Genomic DNA, 21263 nt, shown 5'->3' on the forward strand with positions numbered 1-21263 from the left:
ATATTTTCCTTTGCAGAGTTTCTTATTTTAAAATATTATATTTTCTAAGTACTGTCGAAGTAGTATGGGTCAAGGAAAATAGGCATCTGGTTATAATTTGATCCCCTTCTCACCAGTCCTTAACTGTTATTTAATTATTCCAAGTCATAATCTTTTTTACTGAACTGACTAAACTAGACTAGTATGATTCATCCTGCTTTCTAAACTTATGGGCAGAAATTCCTTTCTGAGATTTCAGGCCACTTTCTCATCTATCTTGTTGGTTCTCCTCATTTGCCAGAAGTTTTCTCTTCTAATCAAAGAATTACTTTCTCATTACAGGAAGGGCTTTAATTTGTCATTCTGTCTTCTCTCTCCTTCTTCATCTAATCCAAAAGAAATAATCTACTTTCTTCTTTAAAAATAGAGCGCCTGCACCATTCCAACGGCTGCTAAATCCGGCTTAAAATTGGAATGGTAGTATGGATTCTTTCTTCAGTTAGAGTTACTGTAGCAATTATCTCTCTCCCTAATTAGATGGCAGGGAGCTTTTATGATGGAATGAACACGAGGCTCGGCTCGGAAACAAAGACCTGGTTGCAAACTCAGCCTTGTCTTACTAGCTTGTAGCAATGAGCAAAAGTTACGGGATTTTTCTGAACCTTGGTTCCTCATTTATATTTTGGGGACATAATTAATTTAGATGTTTACTGCAAGTGGATTTTGTAGGAATTAGTGAGATGAGCCCATGCCTGGCACTTAGTTTCTTCATTGCATAAAACACATTAACACTCACTGCAGAGCTTATACAGACCATTAAAAAAAATTAAACCCCCTGTCGGTAGATACAGAAAAAGGACATGAACTCACAATTAACCAATTCACAAGAAAAACAATTACAAAGGAACATTTGGGAGAATGTTTCAACTCATAGCAATTAAATAAATTTTAAAAGCATTGAAATGTTATTTTTCTTGTATTAAATTAGCACTAATTTTAAAAGAAAGACTTAATGCTGGCACCATTGCCAGTGGGTACTGCTCATTGGAAAAAATATGCATCAAATTATAATAATATTAATATCTTTAAGTCTAATAATTCCATTTCTGGAACTCTATGACTCTATCCTTAGGGAATATTCTAAAATATGGAAAAAATTTTTAAACATGACAATAACTATTTTATTATTATGATCTTAACAAACCTAAGAACAAATTATGTTTATAATGGATTAAGCTATGAAGGACTATTTTCCAGCTTTTAAACTAAAAATAAAGACTATTGAGAGGCACGTAAAAATGTTTATGGTATTAAAAATATGTAGAAAAGGTAATTAATATGAAAAAAATGTATCTTAAAGCTAAATGAAAATAGACCCAAGTCATAATTTTGTTAAAACATTATAGCATATGTTTCTTTTTCTCTTTTTTCCTGTTTCCCCAAGTCTTTTATAAGTTAATATGACTTTTAAGATTAAAATTATAGTTTTAGTCTAATGTATTGAGTGCCATTATGTATGTGTCTGGAAATTTTTCTATGGCATTTTGATTTTTTAAAAAGCCAGAATCTTTCCTCATTATTTACTTCATGGCAGTAAAAAAGCAAAAAAAGTATGCTTAGCAGACTATTTAGAATAAATACTTCATGTAGAACCTAAGAGCTAAGGTGCTATTGTGTGTAACCTACATGTTTAATGCCACGCTGTTAGCCCGAACCCTGGTAAATATAGTGGGGCTATTGCACTATAGCCACCTGCTTCAGGACTCATTCCAATATTAACTTACTGGCTTACTCAGGTCATTCTACTGAGGGAGATGAGATCTCAGTGATATATTGACCAGAATGTCAATGTGAGCAAGACTTTAAATAAGCGGGGGTGAGGAGGGGTGGGGAGAGATTAACCGGGGAGTTTATATGTATATGCCTAGCCCATGGACACAGACAATAGTGTGGTGAAGGCCTAGGAGAGGCGGTGCAGGGAGGAGGGGGTCAATGGGGAGTAAAAAAAAGGAGACATCTGTGATACTCTCAACAATACAGAGAAATTTTTAAAAAAGAATGCATCTCAAAGCTATATCTAGAGATAACTGGATTGAAGTAAGCTAGACAAGATCATTTGCCAAGTATTATGACATGGTTTTTAGCTGAAATTTTTATTGACATAGTTGTAGATTTGCTTGTAGTTGTGAGAAATAATACAAAACATCCCTTGTATACTTTGCCCAGTTTCTCTTGGTGGTAACAGTTTTGCAGAACTATAGTACACTACCATAGCCAGGATATTGACATGGTACAGTGCCTCTCACCTTGCTCAGATTCCCTGGTTTTACTTATACTTATTTGTGTGTGTACGTGTGCACGAGAGTATGAAGTTCTGAGATTGTATCACCTGTGCATGTTTGTGTTTCTCCCACCACAATCAAGACACTACTAGTTCCATCCCTCCGGGTGCCCTTTTATAATCACACCCTCTCTCCCCTCCCCACCATCCCTCACCCCTGGCAGCCACTACCTTGTCCTCTTTTGGGGAAGTTTTGTCATTCACAAATGTTATATAAATGGAATTATACAGTATTGGACCTTTTGAGGCTGCTTTTTAAATTTAGCCTGGTTCCCTGGAGATGCTTCCAAGTTGTTTCACGTATCAACACTTCGCTGTTGGTTACTACAGAATAGTATTCTATGGTATGGTGTACCACTGTTGAACTGCTCACCTGGGCTGATTCCAGTTTTTGGCTATTAAAATAATGCTGCATGGACATTTGTGCACAGGTATTCCTGTGAACATAAAGATTTCACTTCTGGAATAAATGTCCCAGGCTGCAATTGCTGTGTCATATAGTAACTGCATGTTTATTTTTAAAAGAAACTGCCAAATTGTTTCCTAGAATGTCTGTACCATTTTATATTCCCCCAAGCAATGTTTAGGAGATTTGGTTTCTTTGCCAGCATTTGGTGCCATCACGGGAGCCTTATTTTGAAGTCAAATTAATGACAGTTGTCTTTAACAGAATTAATCAAATAATTTTGCTGAAAAAACACACATGAAGTAACTAATTTAGAAAAGAAAACCACATCAGGACTTATCTACTCCGTCTCCACTCTTCCCAGTACCCCGCCCCCCCAAACAAAAATTCATTCACTTAACTCTTAATAGACTAACTCTATACTGTAGGTCAGTTTGATATTTGGCCCCTTCAGTCTCTAGATAAGTAACAAAGAGGATTCAGGTCTCCCTTGGTAGACGTTGGCCCCAGCCTCCTTTATCAATATCAGGAAATAGGGCTGGAGATCATTTGTTTCTGTCTGGGTCAGTGTCTTCAGTTTGCCCTGGTCTAGAAATCAAATTGCTGGGTTAGGAGTTAGAAGGCCTACGGTTGAGCCTCTCTTGTTATCAGCTGTGTTACTGTAAATAAGTCAGTTACCTTCTCTAAGTTTGCTCAGCTCTATCAAATGGTTGGCTCTCAAACTCTAGCATGAAGTAGAAGCGCCTAAGGGATCTATTAAGACGCCAGTTGCAGGGCTCCACCCCTAGACTTTCTGATGGAGCAGGGCTAGAGCAGGCACAAGGATTTGCCTAACAAATTCCCAGGTGATGCATTGACGTGGCAGGAAATGTCCATGAAAACCACTAGGCTAGATTACACTAAAGTGTGCTTTGGGCCCAACAGTCAGCACCACCTTCTCCCCCCAAAAACCTTAAATTTGTTTTCCATTAAAAAAATCATAGAAGAATATTCACTGTCACAGGAAGATTATCCCAACATATTATTAGGTTAACAAGAAGCTATTAGTATACATTACAGAACAGCATCTACAGAAATGTTCAGTTATACATAGAAAGTAAAAGTCTAGAAAGATATACCCAAAATATTAGTAGTTGTTATTGCTGAGTAATGGAGTTTCAAAGTTTTTCTTTTTCTTTTTTTGTGTGCTTTTCTGTGTTTTCTAATTTTGTCTATAATTCATATATTTATAAAACAGTTGTTATAACAGACAAAATACAGTGAACAAGACAAATCTTCATTTCTGTAAGCAATACAAGTCTTGATTTCATAGTAAGTGTTTCTCAAGTTGTAATCATTGCAGTAAAGAACTTGTTGAATATCAACCAACAGAAGTTAGTCTGTTCAGGTGTGAGATACAATTGTCTGGGACAGTTTGCAGGAGCAGCTATGACCCTCCTTCACCCTTTCCCCTAAAAAGTGTGGTTGATCACCTTTGCCATTCTTCCTGCCTGACAGAGCTCTGTACTCACGCACTGAATAGTCCTGGCCCCGGACCACTCGTTACAGCCTCTCGTTGCTGCCTGTGTCATGTTTTCATGGCACTTCCCCCACTGCTAACTGCGATTCCCAGCCATAACCTCACCAGCTAGTCCCTCCTCCATCCTTGACAGGGAGGCAGAAAGAAAGTCTTTATCTGAATGAAGCAAGATTCTTCCTTGGCTATGTCTCTGTTAGAAGAATGAATATTTGCAACTAAAATAGGAGTTTAAAAATGTCACTGAAATAAATCTGTTTAGATGACAAGAACCACTCATCTGCTATGGAAAGCTGTGGGTTCATGTCCCCTCCTGGATTCTCAGATTGCACTGTTATCCCAGATATATTGTCTTCTTCAACATCCATGCTTCCCAACCTTAAGGTAGATAAGCGTGAGCAAAGCTTCCTTGGAATATTGTTTATTAAAACAGTTGGCTGCTAAATTTTTAAATCAGTTGATACTGTAGAAAAACACCTTTTCATTTCTGAACTCTATTTCTGAGTAAACGTATTTGGTCAGAGACCTGTCGCCAGCAGGGCAGTGCAGTGCTGATTTTCACAGCACCCTTCTTGTCCCGAGCCGTGGTGCCACCGTTCCCTCTGCCCAGCTCCCACAGGAGGACATTCCATGGGAATGAGAAATTAAAAGGACATTTTGATTTATGAGTGACAGTGTATTTATTGTGGTAGCACTGTTGCTGGGGTCCAATCCCAGCGGGTCCAGGGGTCCCCAAAGGTGTGGACGGAGTTGGCGAAGAAGGAATGACACGAAGACAGCCTTCAGTTGATCAGCAGCCTAGTCAGGACCTCTAGCCAGCATCTCCAGCCAAAGTTCTGGTCGGAGTTCTGGTTAGGAACTGATCAGGATCTGATGTTTATTGTCTTGTTACATCCGTATTTATACCAGCCGATTTTAATCCTGTCAATTTCTATTACAAAGGTTAGGGCGTTTCTTATCTCCATTCCAGGGAGTAAAGATTATGTAGCTTAACTACCCGCCTAGCACTTAATTAAGGGGTTGTATCCCCTCCCTAACCTCAGGGAAAAATCCCCACCTGGGGAAACAACCTTTCTCGGAGAGGTGACCTTGGTTAAAACACATGGCGCTAAAGAGAGCAAACATATTAAGAACAATATGCTATATATGCCAGGTCCCTTGAAACATATGCTGTGCAGATGTTTCTTTCCTGCAGCGACTGTGTCAAGCAGCAAGGATGTACCAGCTCCCGGCACACTGTATTATAGTATGCGTTTTAACACCCACTCATAAATAGAATTATTTCCTTTAACAAGTATGTGTTGTGCTCGAGGCAGTGTATTTTCATGTAACACCTAAAGACAGTTGTCATATAAACATTTGCCCCACGGGTTTGCTGTCATTACCCAAGTTACTGGGTTTGCTTCATGTACTTGGGAGTTTCGGTGATCGCACCAGGCCTGCCGGTTCACTGCAACAGCACCATCCAGTGCCCACATTCCTCTCCATAATCCATTTATTCTGAAAGAGGTGATGAGAAGTTTATGTCTAGAACTTAAATGCTTTGTTGAAGAATAGGATCAAGACCCAGGCACAGTGGCATTTTTCCACAGTTTCAGCCCCGTCTAGAGATAAAAAAGCTCCGTCCTCTTCTCTTTCTCCCACACACACACACATCTCCCTGCTGGCTCTTCTTCCACTGCTGGCTTTTGACCTAGATGTCCACTAGCAAACATAATTGTGCTTAGTTTAACTGGTTCCCAGGAAGATGAAAATCAACAGGCGTTTTATTTGCACGTGAATCATCACAGTGCATCCATGGCTTAAATAAAAGGTAACGGTTGACATTAATTTGTAGTCAGCCACCTTACTTCTTTCTCTCCTGCTTCCTAAAGGTTTGTACAGGACTTGTGCAGGAACTCTGGAGTTGGGGGGCTGGGGGGGACAGCACTGATGTTCCCTTCATGCCACATTTCTGTCCGCGGTTTAGTATGCACACAACTGTCAGTTTAAAGGGAGAGGAGTTTTTCCCTCACATCTTTTGTCCCATCCTTCCTGTTTGCTGCTAATTCATTTAGCACGCCTGTTTTATTGTCTCTCCTTGCCAACACAGTAGTAGTAGTAGTAGTAGTAGTAGTAGTAGAGTCATAACTACCTTTTTCAGGATACTGCCTCTGAAATCTCACTCCCTTTCATAACTCAAGAGTAGTCTTTTTTCTGCCAGCAGGCATAAAGCATCTGTCTTAAACTCGTGGCATCTAATTAGAATCATCTCTTTACTGGACTGCCTCCCTACTTGTGTGTTAGCACCTTGTAGGAATGCCTTCTGAGTGTTCTCTGTGATGGGACAGTCACTGGCATGTAGAAGGTACTTACTGTTGGGTGAACTGAGTGAACGGAGCCAGCCTGCCTGCCCGAGAAAGCAATATCTTACATTGTTTATCCAACTCAAAAAGCTCAGTCCAGGTATCAGCAGCATGGGCCTGAGTGGTGCTGAGTTAGTGAGTCAGAATAGCTTAATCCCAATGTTCCTTAAGATGCCAAATTTATAAATGCTTGACAAAATTTATTTTTATATTTATATCTACATGATTTATTTACATGTGAATCATCACAGTGCATCCATGGCTGAGATACAAGGTAAAGGTTGAAACTAATTTGTCTTTTCATATTAATTTTATTTTATAAATGAAGTTTGATCCTAGAAACTTTAGTTTATAATATAAAGTGTACACTCTCTTTTCCTATTGCAGAACATAACTGAACAGGAGCCATGCTTAGACAACAATACATATTTAAAGCATAGTTTTAAATACCTACTTTTTTAAGTCTACAGTACCCTTTAAGAGGAACAGTTGTCTATGGTTATGCTACTTATTCTAAAGAGTCTTTTCTAGAGTCTGCAATTATTACGAAGCTCACATTTTCCAGTATTTCACAATTACATCTGTCTTATTTAGCACATCCTAAAACGGTTATGTAGCTTTTTATAAAAAGCTAATTTTATCTTCTGCAGCCTGCCTTGACAGCGTACCTTTCTATTGATTGAAATTCTAAATCTGTGCTGAGGAATAGAATTTCAAATATACATTTGTTAACGAAGATAAGAGAACATCAAAATGTGTTTAACATAAACGTACTGAAGCATTCTAAACTTAACATTTGGTCAGCTGTTCCATCGGCCTGGCCCTGTCTATTGTGGTTTAAGAAGATTGTTTGTAGATGATGACTCAAAGCAGAGACCTTTATTTAGATGTCTTCACTCTCTCATCCTTTCCATTCCCAAGTGTCCAAATTCAGGGAACAGGGCGGGGTCAGACCTCACAGCCAACATGGAAGAGTCCTGTCTTTCCTAGTTTTTAATAATTACTTATACTTTTGTAACTGTATATTTCAGAAATGTAGCAGTGGGGCCTGAAGCTGTAACTGTACTGATATCCTCTGAAAAGCTTTAAAACTTTTGCTTTGGGGAATAAAACCAAAAAATAAAAATAAAAGATGAAATACAGAGATTTTTCTCAGTGTCGTGGAACAAAATAAAATTATCCTCTCTTACAATAAATGGCAGTTAGGGAAAGCAATTTCTCCTGTCATGGTTAAAAGCTAGGAACACAAAATCAGCATTTGAAATGATAACCCACAGTGTTTTAAATAAAGACACTAAAATGCATTGTACATTATCTGTTTCAAAGGATGATTGCATATGCTTGTTATTGAGTCCTGCAAAAAATACAGAATGTACTTGGCAGGTGGAACTATAAAAACCAGGGATGAAAAAAGACCTATTAGGTCGAATTTTAAAGTTTTCTTTTCTGAGGGGGCTCTATTTCTGGTTACTTAATTTAGTCTGCTCAGCCTTTTATGTATTTGTTCATAGCCACAGGCATGCAAAAGAAAATAAATCTTTGGTATTTGAAGCAATAATGAAGATTAAAGGTCCCTAAACCTCTGCAGTTTTATCTCATTCAATGGAAAAAGCATAGATTAAAAATTAAAGTTTCTTCCGAAGCCCATCCTTGATACTTCATAGCCTTGTATCCTGAGCAAGTCACTGAATTTTTCTGAGCTCGTTTCTTCACTTGTACAGCAACGTCAAATGCCTGCTTTATTTAAGTCACAGGACTGTGCTGAGGATGAGAGGAGTCAAAATAGGCTTCATGTAAAGTGTTTTACAAGTTCCAGGTAGGTCCTGCTATAATTCCCATTTTGCAGATTGGAGAAAGGCTGAGAGAGGCTAACAAACTTGTGGAAGGTCACCCAGCTAGTAAATGTGAGAGCTAATACTAAAGTCCTATGTCTAAATTACAGCATTTTCCAACATTGGCACTATTGATTGGGGGGAGGGGGGCGTGACTGATAATTTGTTCTTGGAGGTGAGGGATGCCCTGTGCATTAGTGGATGTGTAGCAGCATTCCTGTCTTCTATCCCCTAGATGCCAATAGCATCCCATAAGTTGTGACAATCAAAAATGTGTTCAGACCTTGCCACATGTCACCTGGCAGGCAAAATTACCCAACATTGAGAAGCACTGGTCTGTGTGATTCCAGAGCTAAAGTTCTTAACCACTTTTATGATGACACTAGTGCCCTAGTGCACATTAAAAGGAAATTAATTAGAAGAAATATTTTAATATCACTGTTCGTCCTTTCTTTATAATAGAAGTGTCAACCAAATTCATGATCGACAATGACAGACGAAACACATGCATGCGATTGGCACCAGCAAGAGCTTTATATGTATCACTCATGCGCCAGTCAACGTTTATTTTTGAATTGCCAGTGCGCATCATATGTACTGGCTGGTAGGTCGGTTGGTTGGATGGACAGATGGATGGTCGGTCACGTAGCCTTTTATGTATATAGGTTTATCAATGTCATTGTTATTCTGAGTAGTTCCTGATTAGAATACTTCATAACAGCAATTTTCAGAATTAAAAATGAAATAACTAGTTTCATTCCTCATTGGGCTGGCATTGTCTTCTTTTGTAAGGCCTTTGTAAACTTCTTGTAGGCACACCATCGACAGCAAGCCAGAAGTCGGACTCAACAGCCCCTAAATTCCCTTGCCCTGTAATTCTGTGATCATTCCCTAAGGTTCCCAGCTGGTCTCTCTTGAACAGCCCCTTCTCATCTGAAATGTTTATGGACTCCTAATATCAGTTATCATCTGAGAAGCCAGAGAGAGAAACACATGCATTTTCATAACTATTACCTCATTTAATTTTCACAATAAGCCATTGAGGTTTGTAACAGCTGTTCGTGTTTACATTTTGTTTAAGAATCTTAACCTTTCTTCTTTGCCTGCTCCTTCAACTTTGGTGTTCTCATTGCAGAACTTGATATAGAGACTCAGCAGGAAGTTGATATGGAAACTCAGCAGGTGCCTTTCTTACCAGCACTGCATGAAGAGGAACATCCTTCTGAATTACTCAACATAAAGCAGATGCTTTCTGCCCTGCATGATTCTTTTCCCTTCCACCTAACAAGCGTCATTAAATGCATGCCTCCTCTGGCTATGTTCGGGGACTTAAGAACCACTAAGAGTGGAGTGCTGTTACTTCTGTTGCTTACTCTTTCCCCCCAGAAAGGCCTAGGTTGACCTTCTCAACTGTCCCATACTTCCTTGTCTTTATCTCTAATCTACATCCCATCTCTGCCTGATATTGGCACAGTCCCCAATTTATTATCACCCCTGAACCAAAACTTTCTAAACAATTATGATTGACTTTATGATATTTGTTTCTGTGTTATTTAAAATGATTGTGAAATTAGATGCATTTGATCTGGGCCTTATTAAATAGTCAGAACACATCTTGTGCCTAGGCCTGTATGAATTAAAAAATTTTAAAACACTGAGTTTTAGGATTGATCGCTGCTGATGATTGAGTGTGGTTAAAAGCATTGGCATGACCTGAGGAGAAGCTGGTATAGTTCCCGAGAGTGACAAGGAGCTGGACTTGCCCAGGGATCTTTAGGACACAGAATTCTGCTTATGGGAAGTCTGAGCATCTATTTAAACCAATGGGAAAGAGACCTGGGTTACTTCACAGCAATGCAACTTTAGTGTCAATTAAAACTTTTATTTTTTTCTTTAAAGTGTATGCGGATCATTTAAATTACTCTATGATTCATTTTAGAAGGACTAATTGGCTCCTTCTGTAAAATGGTAATGTCTGGCCAAAGAATCTTTTTAGATCAACATGCGTCCTTATTGACCACACTTACCTGGTTCTGATTTGATGTGCAGCAGCCATTTCATCATGTTAGATAAGTAAAGCGCTGGGGGGTTTTCTTCCTTTTCCAGGTGGCCTTTTTGAAGATGTAACCATGGGAGCCGAAACCTTCCTCTGCACAGCCCGGAGCGCATGGGAGGCCGGCAGTCAGCCCAGGGAGCAGTGGTTACAGACAAGAGCCCGAGCCCTGCAGTGGAGTTTGAGTGTTACCTGCATATATTCTCTAAACTTCAACTCTGTGAAAGACCAAGGTGGTGAAGGAAGTCACCGTAGCAGGTTGAGTTAAGTGTAGAAGTTCAGTCCCTGTTTCCACAGAGAAGAACATTCAAATGTGTGCTGTGTCAGACCACCGGGAAGGCTGCGAGCTAGCGGAGACCCGTCTGTCCAGAGTGGAACCCAGAGGGACTTCGCTGCTGGAATTGTGTTAACTGCCATAAATCTTTGAAAATAAACTTTCAAAGAACTTCTCAGGTTCCTTTAAGACAATTTTTTCAAAACGAAAATATCGAATTTTGCATACCTTCTTTAGAGGAGATGCTCAATAAATAAATGTTTGTTGAATAAATGATTATCAAATTAAAGGTTTTCCCACTTATGCAAACCTGCCTGTATTCCCTTTGTTCTTTATTTCCTTTACCAAGTTATTGCAAATCAGTATATAGACCTCACTGGCATCCTGGTACAGAGTTGTCAAAACCCTCGTGTGCCCAAGCAGGTGGTGAAGAGGTCATTGAATGAGAATGATAGAGCGAGCACAGCCAGCTCCTGAGTTTACAGCAAAGGTTGGAGACTTGCCTATTCTCACGAAGTAGGAGCAAAGCCCGGACCAGAGCCAGCTCCTCCTTTCCCACTCCCCCTTCAGGACGGGCTCTGGGTCTGCAGCTATTCTTGCTGCTTATCGAGCCTCTTAGCCTTCATACCAACCCACAGACCACCGGTACCTTTTATTTGAAAACCCTGAGTTTTCTGTCCCCTAATTTCCTAACTTAACACAGGGGTCACTGGCACTGTGATTTGGTGAAACTTTCATGACTTCTTCTTCCTTGCAGTTTAACCAAAACATGTGTCCTGCCAGTAATCAGTGGTCTAGCACTCAAATCCATCACTGGTCGGCTAACATAGGAATAAAACTCATCAGTTTAATCTGATGGAGTAATTTTTTAAGCACAGTTTGAAACATTGAAGTTCTTAATAATGTATCCAAGACTCCTAGCCATAAAGGAGAATTTGTTTGGCTTCACTTAGGCTACTAAACTCCCCAAACCCCATGCTGACTTTTTATGCTTTAGATTGTTCTCTGTCCTCTGTTGGTAGAGAGCAAGATTTCTCAGCCTGGGCTCTAGGTACATTTTGGACTAGATAATTCTTTTATTTATTTTTTTTTAGTGTTGCTTTCTTTTTTTTAAAATTTATCTTTACTATTGAAAGTATTACAGATGTCCCCCGTTTTTCCCCCTTGACCTGCTCCCTCCCAGTCCCCATCCCTCCTCCCCGCCAGGCCTTCACTATTGTCTGTGTTCATGGGTTATGCATATCCTATTTAATAAAAGGCTAATATGCAAATTGACCAAACGACAGAACGTTATGTTGCTATGACATGCACTGACCACCGGGGGGCAGACGCTCAACACAGAAACTGCCCTCTGGTGGTCAGTGCACTCCCACAGTGGGAGTGCTGCTAGGCCAGAAGTTGGGCTCATGGCTGGTAAGTGCAGAAGTGGTGGCGGGAGCCTCTCCCACCTTCATGGCAGTGCTAAGGAGCAGTGAGCTGAGCAAGGAGCAGCAAGCAGGCAGGCAGTAAGGAGCAAGGAGTCCCGGACTGCAAGAGGGCACAGGCCAGCCTGAGGGACAAACGCCCCCCCACTCCAGTGCACAAATTTTGTGCACTAGGCCTCTAGTATGCATATAAGTTCATTGGTTAATGGGCCAGATAATTCTTTGTTGTGGGAGACTGTCCTGTGCTGTTGGGAAAAAATGTTTTTTGCCCTATACCCTCCTAGGTTCAATGGCTGGAGCTTACAACTCAAACTGATAAAAAGACAAATTAACAGAAAAAGAAAGTTTAATTACATACATCTGCACAGGAGTTTCAAAAGAAATGAGGCTCTAGGAAGTGACTAGAGGATTCAGGTTTATATACCATCATAGGCTAAACAAAGAAAAAGGAGGTTTGAGCTCCTAGGCAGGGAGAAGCAAGTCCTAGGAGGGTGAGAGGAGGAGATGTTGGTTACTGAGGGTTGTCTTGTAGTGCAGGTGAGGGTTTCTCAGATGATGAGAGTTGTCTCCAGAAGTAGCTCTCTTCCTGGTGCAGAGTGGTCTTTACAAATGGAAATTTCCTGTATAAATGTAAATATACTTTACAAAAGGGGAAATTCATACTTTGTTTTTTGGCTGTTAGGGGAGGTAAAAAGCTTTTCCTGCTTCTGCTGGTTCTCAGTTCTTTAGCTCAAAATAATGCTTATGCCAATTAATGCTTATGGCATATTTTGGGGTGACATTCGAGTCCCCTTCAGTGCATTGGAGGATGTTTAGCAGCAGCCCCCTCCACAAGTTGTGACAACAAAAAGTGTCTGCAAACATTGCCCTTCGTGGTGAAATCAAGCCAGTTGAGAACCACTGCTATAGCAGATATGTCTGAGAAATAAGATTTAGTGACTTGATGGGGTTCAGGGAAGGCTACGAGCTAGTGGAATTTCAATTTTTTAACATGACCTTTTCTCCTTTCCTTTTGATTCAAACTGGCCTCATCCCAGCACCCTGTCTCACCTACCTCCTCCCTTGCAGGACCACCTCCTTTATCAGTAAGCCTTCTTAGGAAGGAAGCCTCCGGTCTGTTTTCCTCAGAGACAGTTTCAGTCAAACTAGAGATAACATCTAGGCCTCAGTTAAAGTTACTTAAGAAGTGGTCAGTGTAAGAAGGGCATTCTGACCCTCCTTTGTTCTCCTGAAATAAGTCTCCCATGTGAAAGGTCTGCCCCCTGTACCAGGAGGTGGAAAGACATCCTCATCACCAGAGAGAGGGAATTCTGGACCAAAAACCCTGCCTAAACAAACCTTGTTGCTTTTTTTTTCTAATTTGCTATCCCAAGCACAAACCTTTGTCTTGTCAGTTCTTCACAAATATATTGTTTCTTTGTCTAAACGGTATAAAAGCTGCCTGGCTTTAGTTACTTCTTTGAGTCTCATATTTCTATGTGCTCCCATACATATACATTTAAATGTTTGTGGGTTTTTTTTTTCTTTTGTTAGTATCTTACATCATTTTAATTGTTGGGTGAGCCAAAGAGCCTAGTAGAGGGAAAAAATGTTTTCCTCCCCACCAATTTCCTGTAGTTGTGTATTGCCCATGGTGCAGCCATTACAAAATCTGAGACATTTTCTAGCATGTGGCCAGGTTTAAGTATACTATTGTTTTCACAAATGAATGCTGATGAATAATTTTTTGTGTGAATATTTTTTAAGAGTTCAGTTTGTGTTGATCTAATGTTGGAGACTGGAATAAATTAGATGAAGCAGAGTTCAGCCAGTGCATAAAATATAATGTTATTCTGAGACAGTTTTTCTCTCTCTAGAAAAGAAAGACAAAGACGTCATTGCCACACTAATATTTGCCTACACTTTAGATGGTGCAGGTGCTCGTGATTCAAAAGATAATCCTACCACTCAGCCCAACTGGAAGAATATTCGAATTTCCTAACCTTGTCTCTCTAAGTCAAGTAGAGTCTAATGCAGTTAGACCCCCTTAGCTATGTCTGGGGTCTTAGGAAGAACAAGCCAATGAGAGTTAAGTCCAGCTCCCTTTTTATTCTTTTCTTTTTTAAGTATTGATTTGATAGAGAGAAGGAGAGAGAGAGAGAAACATCGAGGAGAGAGAAACATCAACATTGATCTACTGCCTCCTGCAGACACCCCTACAGGGAACTGAGCCCACACTCAACCACTGAGCCACACTGGCCAGGCAGTCCAGCTGCTTTCTAATGGCACAGATGAAGTGGTTGTGAGAAGCTCTGAGGGAGGGTCAGGAGTAGGAGGAGCTCACATACACAGGACAGATTTCTGACTACAGAATGCAGTTACTGTGTATGAAATTGTATGTAACATGCACTTAGAATCTTGTCATGGTGACGTTCTCAAGCTCAGCAGGCCTTTATTGGTTCTAAGCCAGTCTCAGAGTGAGCTGTTAACATCTAGTATCTAGTCACTGGGGTAGAGAGGTTACATGAGGGTAACATGTCTGAACCCATGAGAGTCTACTTAATGGCCACAGGGAATGGGGAAAGAGGGGAAATGGAACCCTTCCTATTTTTTGTCTAAGTAAAGAGAAAATTGCTCTCGCTCCCTCTCCATCTCTTTGCCTTCTTTCACCAAGAGAGCAACGTGGAGACAGATATATCCAGCATTAAAAATATTTAAATTTAGTTAAACCATGTTAGGAGGGCTAGAGAGAATAAACAGGCAGTGCAATCAATGTTGGCCCTTGGAAGTCATTCTACATTAGCTTCCTGTGTTTTGTGAGTATAATTCCAGAATCTATTCAGTAACATTCCTAGATAATGGTACCACAGAATTTGGATATACCATTAGAGGCTATCAAGGATGAGAGGCATAGCAAAACACCACCAAATCCATTTTTTATATCTCTAAAAACGTAAATCCAATTAAATTAAATAAGTAGTTAGTTATTTATTAACTCACTATGTCACTTAAATAAGTGGTCCTGTGAACTTCTTCTCACTTAGTATAATTACAGTACATAGATCCAGTTGAAAACTTCTATTGTCTATTTATTTTGGCAAACCAATTCCTTAACCTGTGTTACTTAATGTGTATTTATGGAAGAACTACTACATGCCAGGGATAGTTAATCAACACTGCAGATAGAACCAATAAAACAAAGTGCCTTCCCACATGGAGCTTACATTCTCATGGGGAGGGCACAAACAGAAATAAGTATTTTATTATAAAATACTATGTTACATCATAATATAATTTATGAAAATAATAAGTACAATAAGAAAAAGCTGGGTAAAGGGAGGTGTGCTGTTTGAGATAAGAAGCCTAAGTTGAGCTTAAAGTAGATGTATAATCGTGGTACCATACATGGTCACAACATTTCAACTCCATCCAGAGTGACTAGGGAGATACATTACTAAATGCCAAACATTGAGTAGAAGCCACAATCTTACATCATTTTGCCAAAAGTAGCTTGACTAAACAAAGATACACCAGTATTAGCAAAGCTTGTTTGAGTCCATTAATTGCAGAAAACCTGACTAGAACCAGGCACTCAGATGTCATTGCCTTTCACTCACCACTTTGGTAATTAAGCCCCATCAGTAGCCCCTAGCGTGAAAAGTGCTGACAAGGTTAGATGGTTTTGCAGGATAAATGAAGCCAGCCTAGTTGTCTCGGAACATTTGTTCTCAGTCAGTATATAACAAAGATCAATTGGGACCCACTTTTCATTGTAATTCAGGAATGCAGGGATGACTACTACATCTTAGTCTGTACTTAGAAAATCATTAACATTTACCTTATACATCAGAGGGGCGGCTTCCACTAATTGCTTTCCTAAGAGTTCTACACATTCTTAGATTGTCCTAAATACTCAAAAGCACTCGGTGTGACAATATAGCAATTTCTCTGTTTGCCTTTTGAGGGATGGTTCAGTTTTCATTTTCATTCAGCTTTCATCTACTGAACTCATCATTATCCCTTAATCTGGGGGGAGGGAATGGGAGGAAGTTTCCTGGAAATAAGTTATTTTAAGAGCTATTCTCTAGTTTTAAGAAAAGTGACAGAGAAATACTTGGCTCAAAACAACATTTTTAGAAGCATCCAACCTGTGCTATTGTTCTTTTACAATATGGCTCCATTTGCATTCAGGAATAGACTAAGCCCGTGGTTGGCAAACTGCGGCTCGTGAGCCACATGCGGCTTTTTGGGCCCTTTGAGTGTGGCTCTTCCTAAGCCTTAGGAGTACCCTAATTAAGTTAATAACAATGTACCTACCTATATAGTTTAAGTTTTAAAAATTTGGCTCTCGAAAGAAATTTCAATCGTTGTACTGTTGATATTTGGCTCTGTTGACTAATGAGTTTGCCGACCACTGGACTAAGCCAATTTGTTTCAGTCCTGTTATAGATAAATTAGAAAGCCCAATTTTCAGGGCCCCACATTTCTAGGGCCCTTTGGCTGCAGGCATAATAAACAGAGTGCAGGATTTGTGTCCTAGCTCTGCCTCTTCGTAGACCCACTTGTGACCTACCACAGCCTTTCTGGTCTGAATGGAAACTAATGACAAGATGGCTGCATTTTCATTATTCATCTTTCTCCCCAACTGTCCACAGCCTGGTTAGTTTCTTTCTATAAATTTTTTGATATTTTTATTTGCTCTCAATACTTTATGGATTAAAACTTTTTTTCTCTATTTTATTGGAGGCAAAGAGAGAGAAACTTTTATTGCCATAATTTGTTTATATGTTCTATTAGTATAATGGTTGCAAATTTCAATACATCTACCAAAAAGACCAAAATCAGGAACACTATAGTGAGCAACTTCATTTAATACAGTTGCAGAAGAATATTGATCTATTTGGATGCCTATTTGGAGTTTCTGAATGAACCTTTCCTAAACTCAAAAAACTACGACTTGTTGCCCTTTGTCCTGAGGAGGCCATGGCAGGCTTTCTGCAGGCTTAAGCTGGGAAAGGAATTGTAGAAACAAAGCACTTTATAAGTGCACACGTAATAATGGAATCTCTACTTCACGGATTCTTAGGAAACCAGTGCTTGGGAATAGGAAACAGATCTTTCTAACCTGTAGCTCCCCTAACATTCCCCAACCCCTCCCCAGCCCTTCCTGTTGAATACTGTTTCTAGGAAAATGAATCAGAAGTGCCAGCCTTGGTTACTTCTGTACTCCCTTCCAGAATCAGAATCAAGACTTAGGGGTTGGTAACTGCTATGGCCTCTTCACTTGAAACTTTCTCCTCATAGGAGGATGACTATCAGAATTAATCATTTTTAGTCCATTGATAGATGAATGGGTGAAAAAGATGTGGTATATGTACACAAAATGGAATATTACTCAGCAATAAAAAATAATGAAGTCCAGCCATCTGCAATAACATGGATGGACCTAGAGGGTATTATGCTAAGTGAAATAAGCCAGACAGAGAAAGACAAATACTAGTTTGGCCAGTGTGGCCCAGTGGTTGAGTGTTGACCCATGAACCAGGAGATTGTGGTTCGATTCCCTGTCTGGGCACATGACCAGGCTGTGGGCTTGAATTATCTCCCTCTCCCTCTCTTAAATCAATAAAAATATTTTTAAAAAAAGAAAGACAAATACTGCATTCCACTTATATATGAAATTAAAAATTTGTTAAACAAGCAAATAAAACAAAAACAGACTCATAGAAACAAAGAACAAACTGATGAGTGCCAAAAGGAAGGGGAGTAGGGGGATGGGTGAAAAGGTGAAGGGGAATATAGTCAATAATATTGTGATGGCTTTTCATACTGACAGAAGGTTAACAGATTTAGTTGGTAATTACATTGTAAGATATATAAATGTCAAAACACTATGTTGTACACCCAAAATATAGCCTTGTATGTCAACTATACTTTAATAATAAAAAGACTACAGACCTAAAAAAATATTAATCATCACTAGTTTTATGTTCCATAGTGTATATTAGACTTATACTTTCTGAAAAATAAGTTACTAGTCATAGCTTCTCCCTCCTCCCCCAAATATTCTGAATAATAAACTCAACAAAGGGCACTATACATTTTTTCAAAGTTACATTTGATTATAAAATGTAATGTAAATGTTAAGAAAGAATTCTTAAGATAAGGTAACAAAGGAATTGAAATAAAATTTCACCTTTTCATTCAATAAAATCTGAGAAGTAATGATGTCAAGAAGATGAGAAAAATTGGCCAAGGTTCTTCCTCATCTAGCACAGGCAGAAGATGTTTTATTGTTGATATTAAGAAAAAATAAGTTGATATATATATATATATATATATATATATATATTTAATTTAAAGAAATCAAGTTGAAAGGTATGTGTTAGAAATCACTAGGAGAAACAAAGAAAACTTGATCAATAAAATACATTTTCTATATAAACTTCCAAGCCTGTGATAACTGTTCAAGGCAATTTTAGAAGAGCCTGTTTCAATACATGTGTTTATTTGTTTCTCTGATTTAGTCTATCAAGCCAAGGATGTCCTCTAAATTAAGGTTGTTGCCTATTGAACATTTGGTGGTTGTATTCCTTACACAGTCAAGAAAGTCATTAGAACTTGTTTTGATGGAATTAAAATTTAGAATGGAGATGAGAAAAACACCTGGGAAGAGAACCCTACAAGCAGTGAGTGATGACACCAAACCACTGATATGGACCTCAACAGTTGTAGGGGTCCAAAGATGCCCTTCCAGTGAATGTGGTCAGAGAAGGGGTCCTTGTCCAGATGGGGCAGGATTTAATATGGGCTTTAAATGATCGTTATGCTTTGGGAAGACAGGAAGGCAGAAACAGGAAGAACAATAGCATTTCAAAATGAGGAGAACATGGTGCTAGATTGGAGGAATTGAGACAGGACAGTGACTGGGATAGAAAAGAGTTTTCATCAGAATGTGAAAGGCACATGAAACCAGAGAAACTTGTCCTTCCTTTTGACTTCTCAGGGATCAAGCACAACATGGACAGAAAGCACATTTTTCTTTTGTGCCTGAGGTCCTCCTGAGCGCTAGGATTTAGACGCAGTGGTTAAGAGCCACAGGGCTCTGCTGGCAGACTGCCTGGTTTGAAATGTCGCCTACCTGTGCAATCTAAGCAAGTTCCTAAAACTCATCTTTAAAATGAAGTTTAAAAAATGGCATCTATCTCATAGGGGTTTTGAGTATTACATGGGTTCATGCATGCACCATGTTTAGAACAGTGCCTGGCTCACGGTGCAGGGTACATTTTAGCTATAGTTATCCTATGAATTTGCTGTTCCTTGCCACTCCTCTTCCCTTTGCCCATGAAATTTATTTTCTGAGATTTTTAAGCAGGGGAAGGAAACGAAGAAAGTGATGCATTAGAAAAGTTAATCTGATGGCAGACCACAAGGTAGACTGAGAAGAAGAAAGGAAGAGCTATTACAAAACAAGAGGTTTTCCAGTTCCCAGAACTGTCAAAGAATGTCTTGACCAAATGCCTTTGCAGTGCTTTTTCCTATTCTGCTTTTAAATCTTTTTGAAGGCCATTAAAAGTACAATAGGATCCATACTTTTCCACTTGCAGTCAGCTTTGATGTAACATGGGACAGGGTAACCCATTGTAAGCATTTTCACAAAGACCTTTTAAAATGAGTTCTTTTTCAAAGTCCTCTCTTGAGAGCAGAAAAGCTTTCCCAAAAATCTTTAAATGAGGAAAGGAATTCAGCCTAGAAGTTTCTGACTGTGATCCTACAGGGATGCACTCTGGACAAAAGTTCAATTTACCTTTCATATAGTTTCCAAAAGTACCAGGAATCCCTGTTCGTTTCTCAGTGTCACTGGTTCTCAGGAGAACAAGGTAGCGTCTTCACTTCCCTTATAATCTTAATTCTCTTGTGTTTTTTCCCCTCACTTATTTTAGAATTATGCTGTAGGGTCACAGCAATATAAAATATGAATATTTGGCCAGAAAGAGCGCAGATGGGAAAGAAGTTGTGGGAAATGTTACTAAATTTCAGATAGATGATCACTTTTCTTCCGAGAGACTAATTCAGTGTATAGTTGAAATGAACTAGCACCTAATGTTTGAGTAACCCATGTTTATATAGTCTAGGTAGTCCACTCCAGCATTGGGGAATAGACAGGTGGGGTCAGATGAGCAGAAATAAATCATATTTTTTCTGGTGCCCTAGGGGGTGCTCATAAGTATGACCTGCTATTTATCGTCATCTATCCCATGGCATCTGCCATTTCCTTCTTATTTTATTTTATTTTATTTTTTATGCAGCATCAATTGGTGCTGGTGATCACCACTGCTAAGATGTACACAGTGGGGCTGTTCTGTGATACGTGGTGCCTCTCCTTCCCAGATGCTACCAATGGAGCAAAAGGGTGGGATAGTCTTAGAAACTTGGATAAGCCAAAGTTGCACTTTTGGCTTATGAATGTTGATTCTCTCCACTTTGTGTCACACTTATGACTTGGATCTCACAACAGTGTTTCCCTGCACCCAGTGTCTATTATTATGGAGTTTTTAGTAAAATTTGCTTTATCAATTTTTAAAATTTGAAATTCCTATCCCAGCCCAGTGGGCTAGACAAATTTTGAGTACTCTACAATAAAATGCCTTTTTTTGAATCCAGTCCATGTGCAGAAGTCTCTCTTTTTTTACATGAGTTTCTCTCAGGAAGTCTCTTGGTCCCTCATACATACAGACTCAAGCCAAAAATTCCAGATGTTAGCACTATTTGGGTTCAAGCTGGAACTCCAAATACATTTATATTTTTGATGATTCTACTTTTAAAGAACTGCTTAACATAAGCATTCACCTTTTTTTAATGTTTAAGTTTTCAAGCAGTTATATTGAATTACTAAGTTTGTGGCCATGATTATGGTGAAAGTTTGTTGCATTCAGTGGATTGTTCAAATATATCCTGTCCTAGAAAAGCTGTCTTCTTTATATCTTAGGTCATTCGATATTATTTTACAGAGAAAATTGATCTGAAGCAATACTTCCATGTGAAGTTCCCAACTGAACTTCAGGATCAATTTAAAATGATTCTTGTATTTTATTTTGTGTAATAAAATTAAGC

General features: G+C 39.2%; 1 protein-coding gene across 1 annotated transcript in view; it reads left to right on the top strand.

Moving 5' to 3' along the window:
* Window positions 1-11047, top strand: part of UBE3D (ubiquitin protein ligase E3D) — a 138123-nt gene extending 127076 nt beyond the window's left edge. The window contains exon 9 of the mRNA XM_006090352.3: window positions 10526-11047. Within this exon, the coding sequence (XP_006090414.2) occupies window positions 10526-10538 (13 nt within the window). The 3' untranslated portion in view covers window positions 10539-11047. The remainder of the gene's footprint in view (window positions 1-10525) is intronic.
* Window positions 11048-21263: the final 10216 nt, after the last annotated feature.

The sequence above is a fragment of the Myotis lucifugus genome, unplaced genomic scaffold (assembly GCF_000147115.1).
Source record: "Myotis lucifugus unplaced genomic scaffold, Myoluc2.0 scaffold_71, whole genome shotgun sequence".
Taxonomy (NCBI): domain Eukaryota; kingdom Metazoa; phylum Chordata; class Mammalia; order Chiroptera; family Vespertilionidae; genus Myotis; species Myotis lucifugus.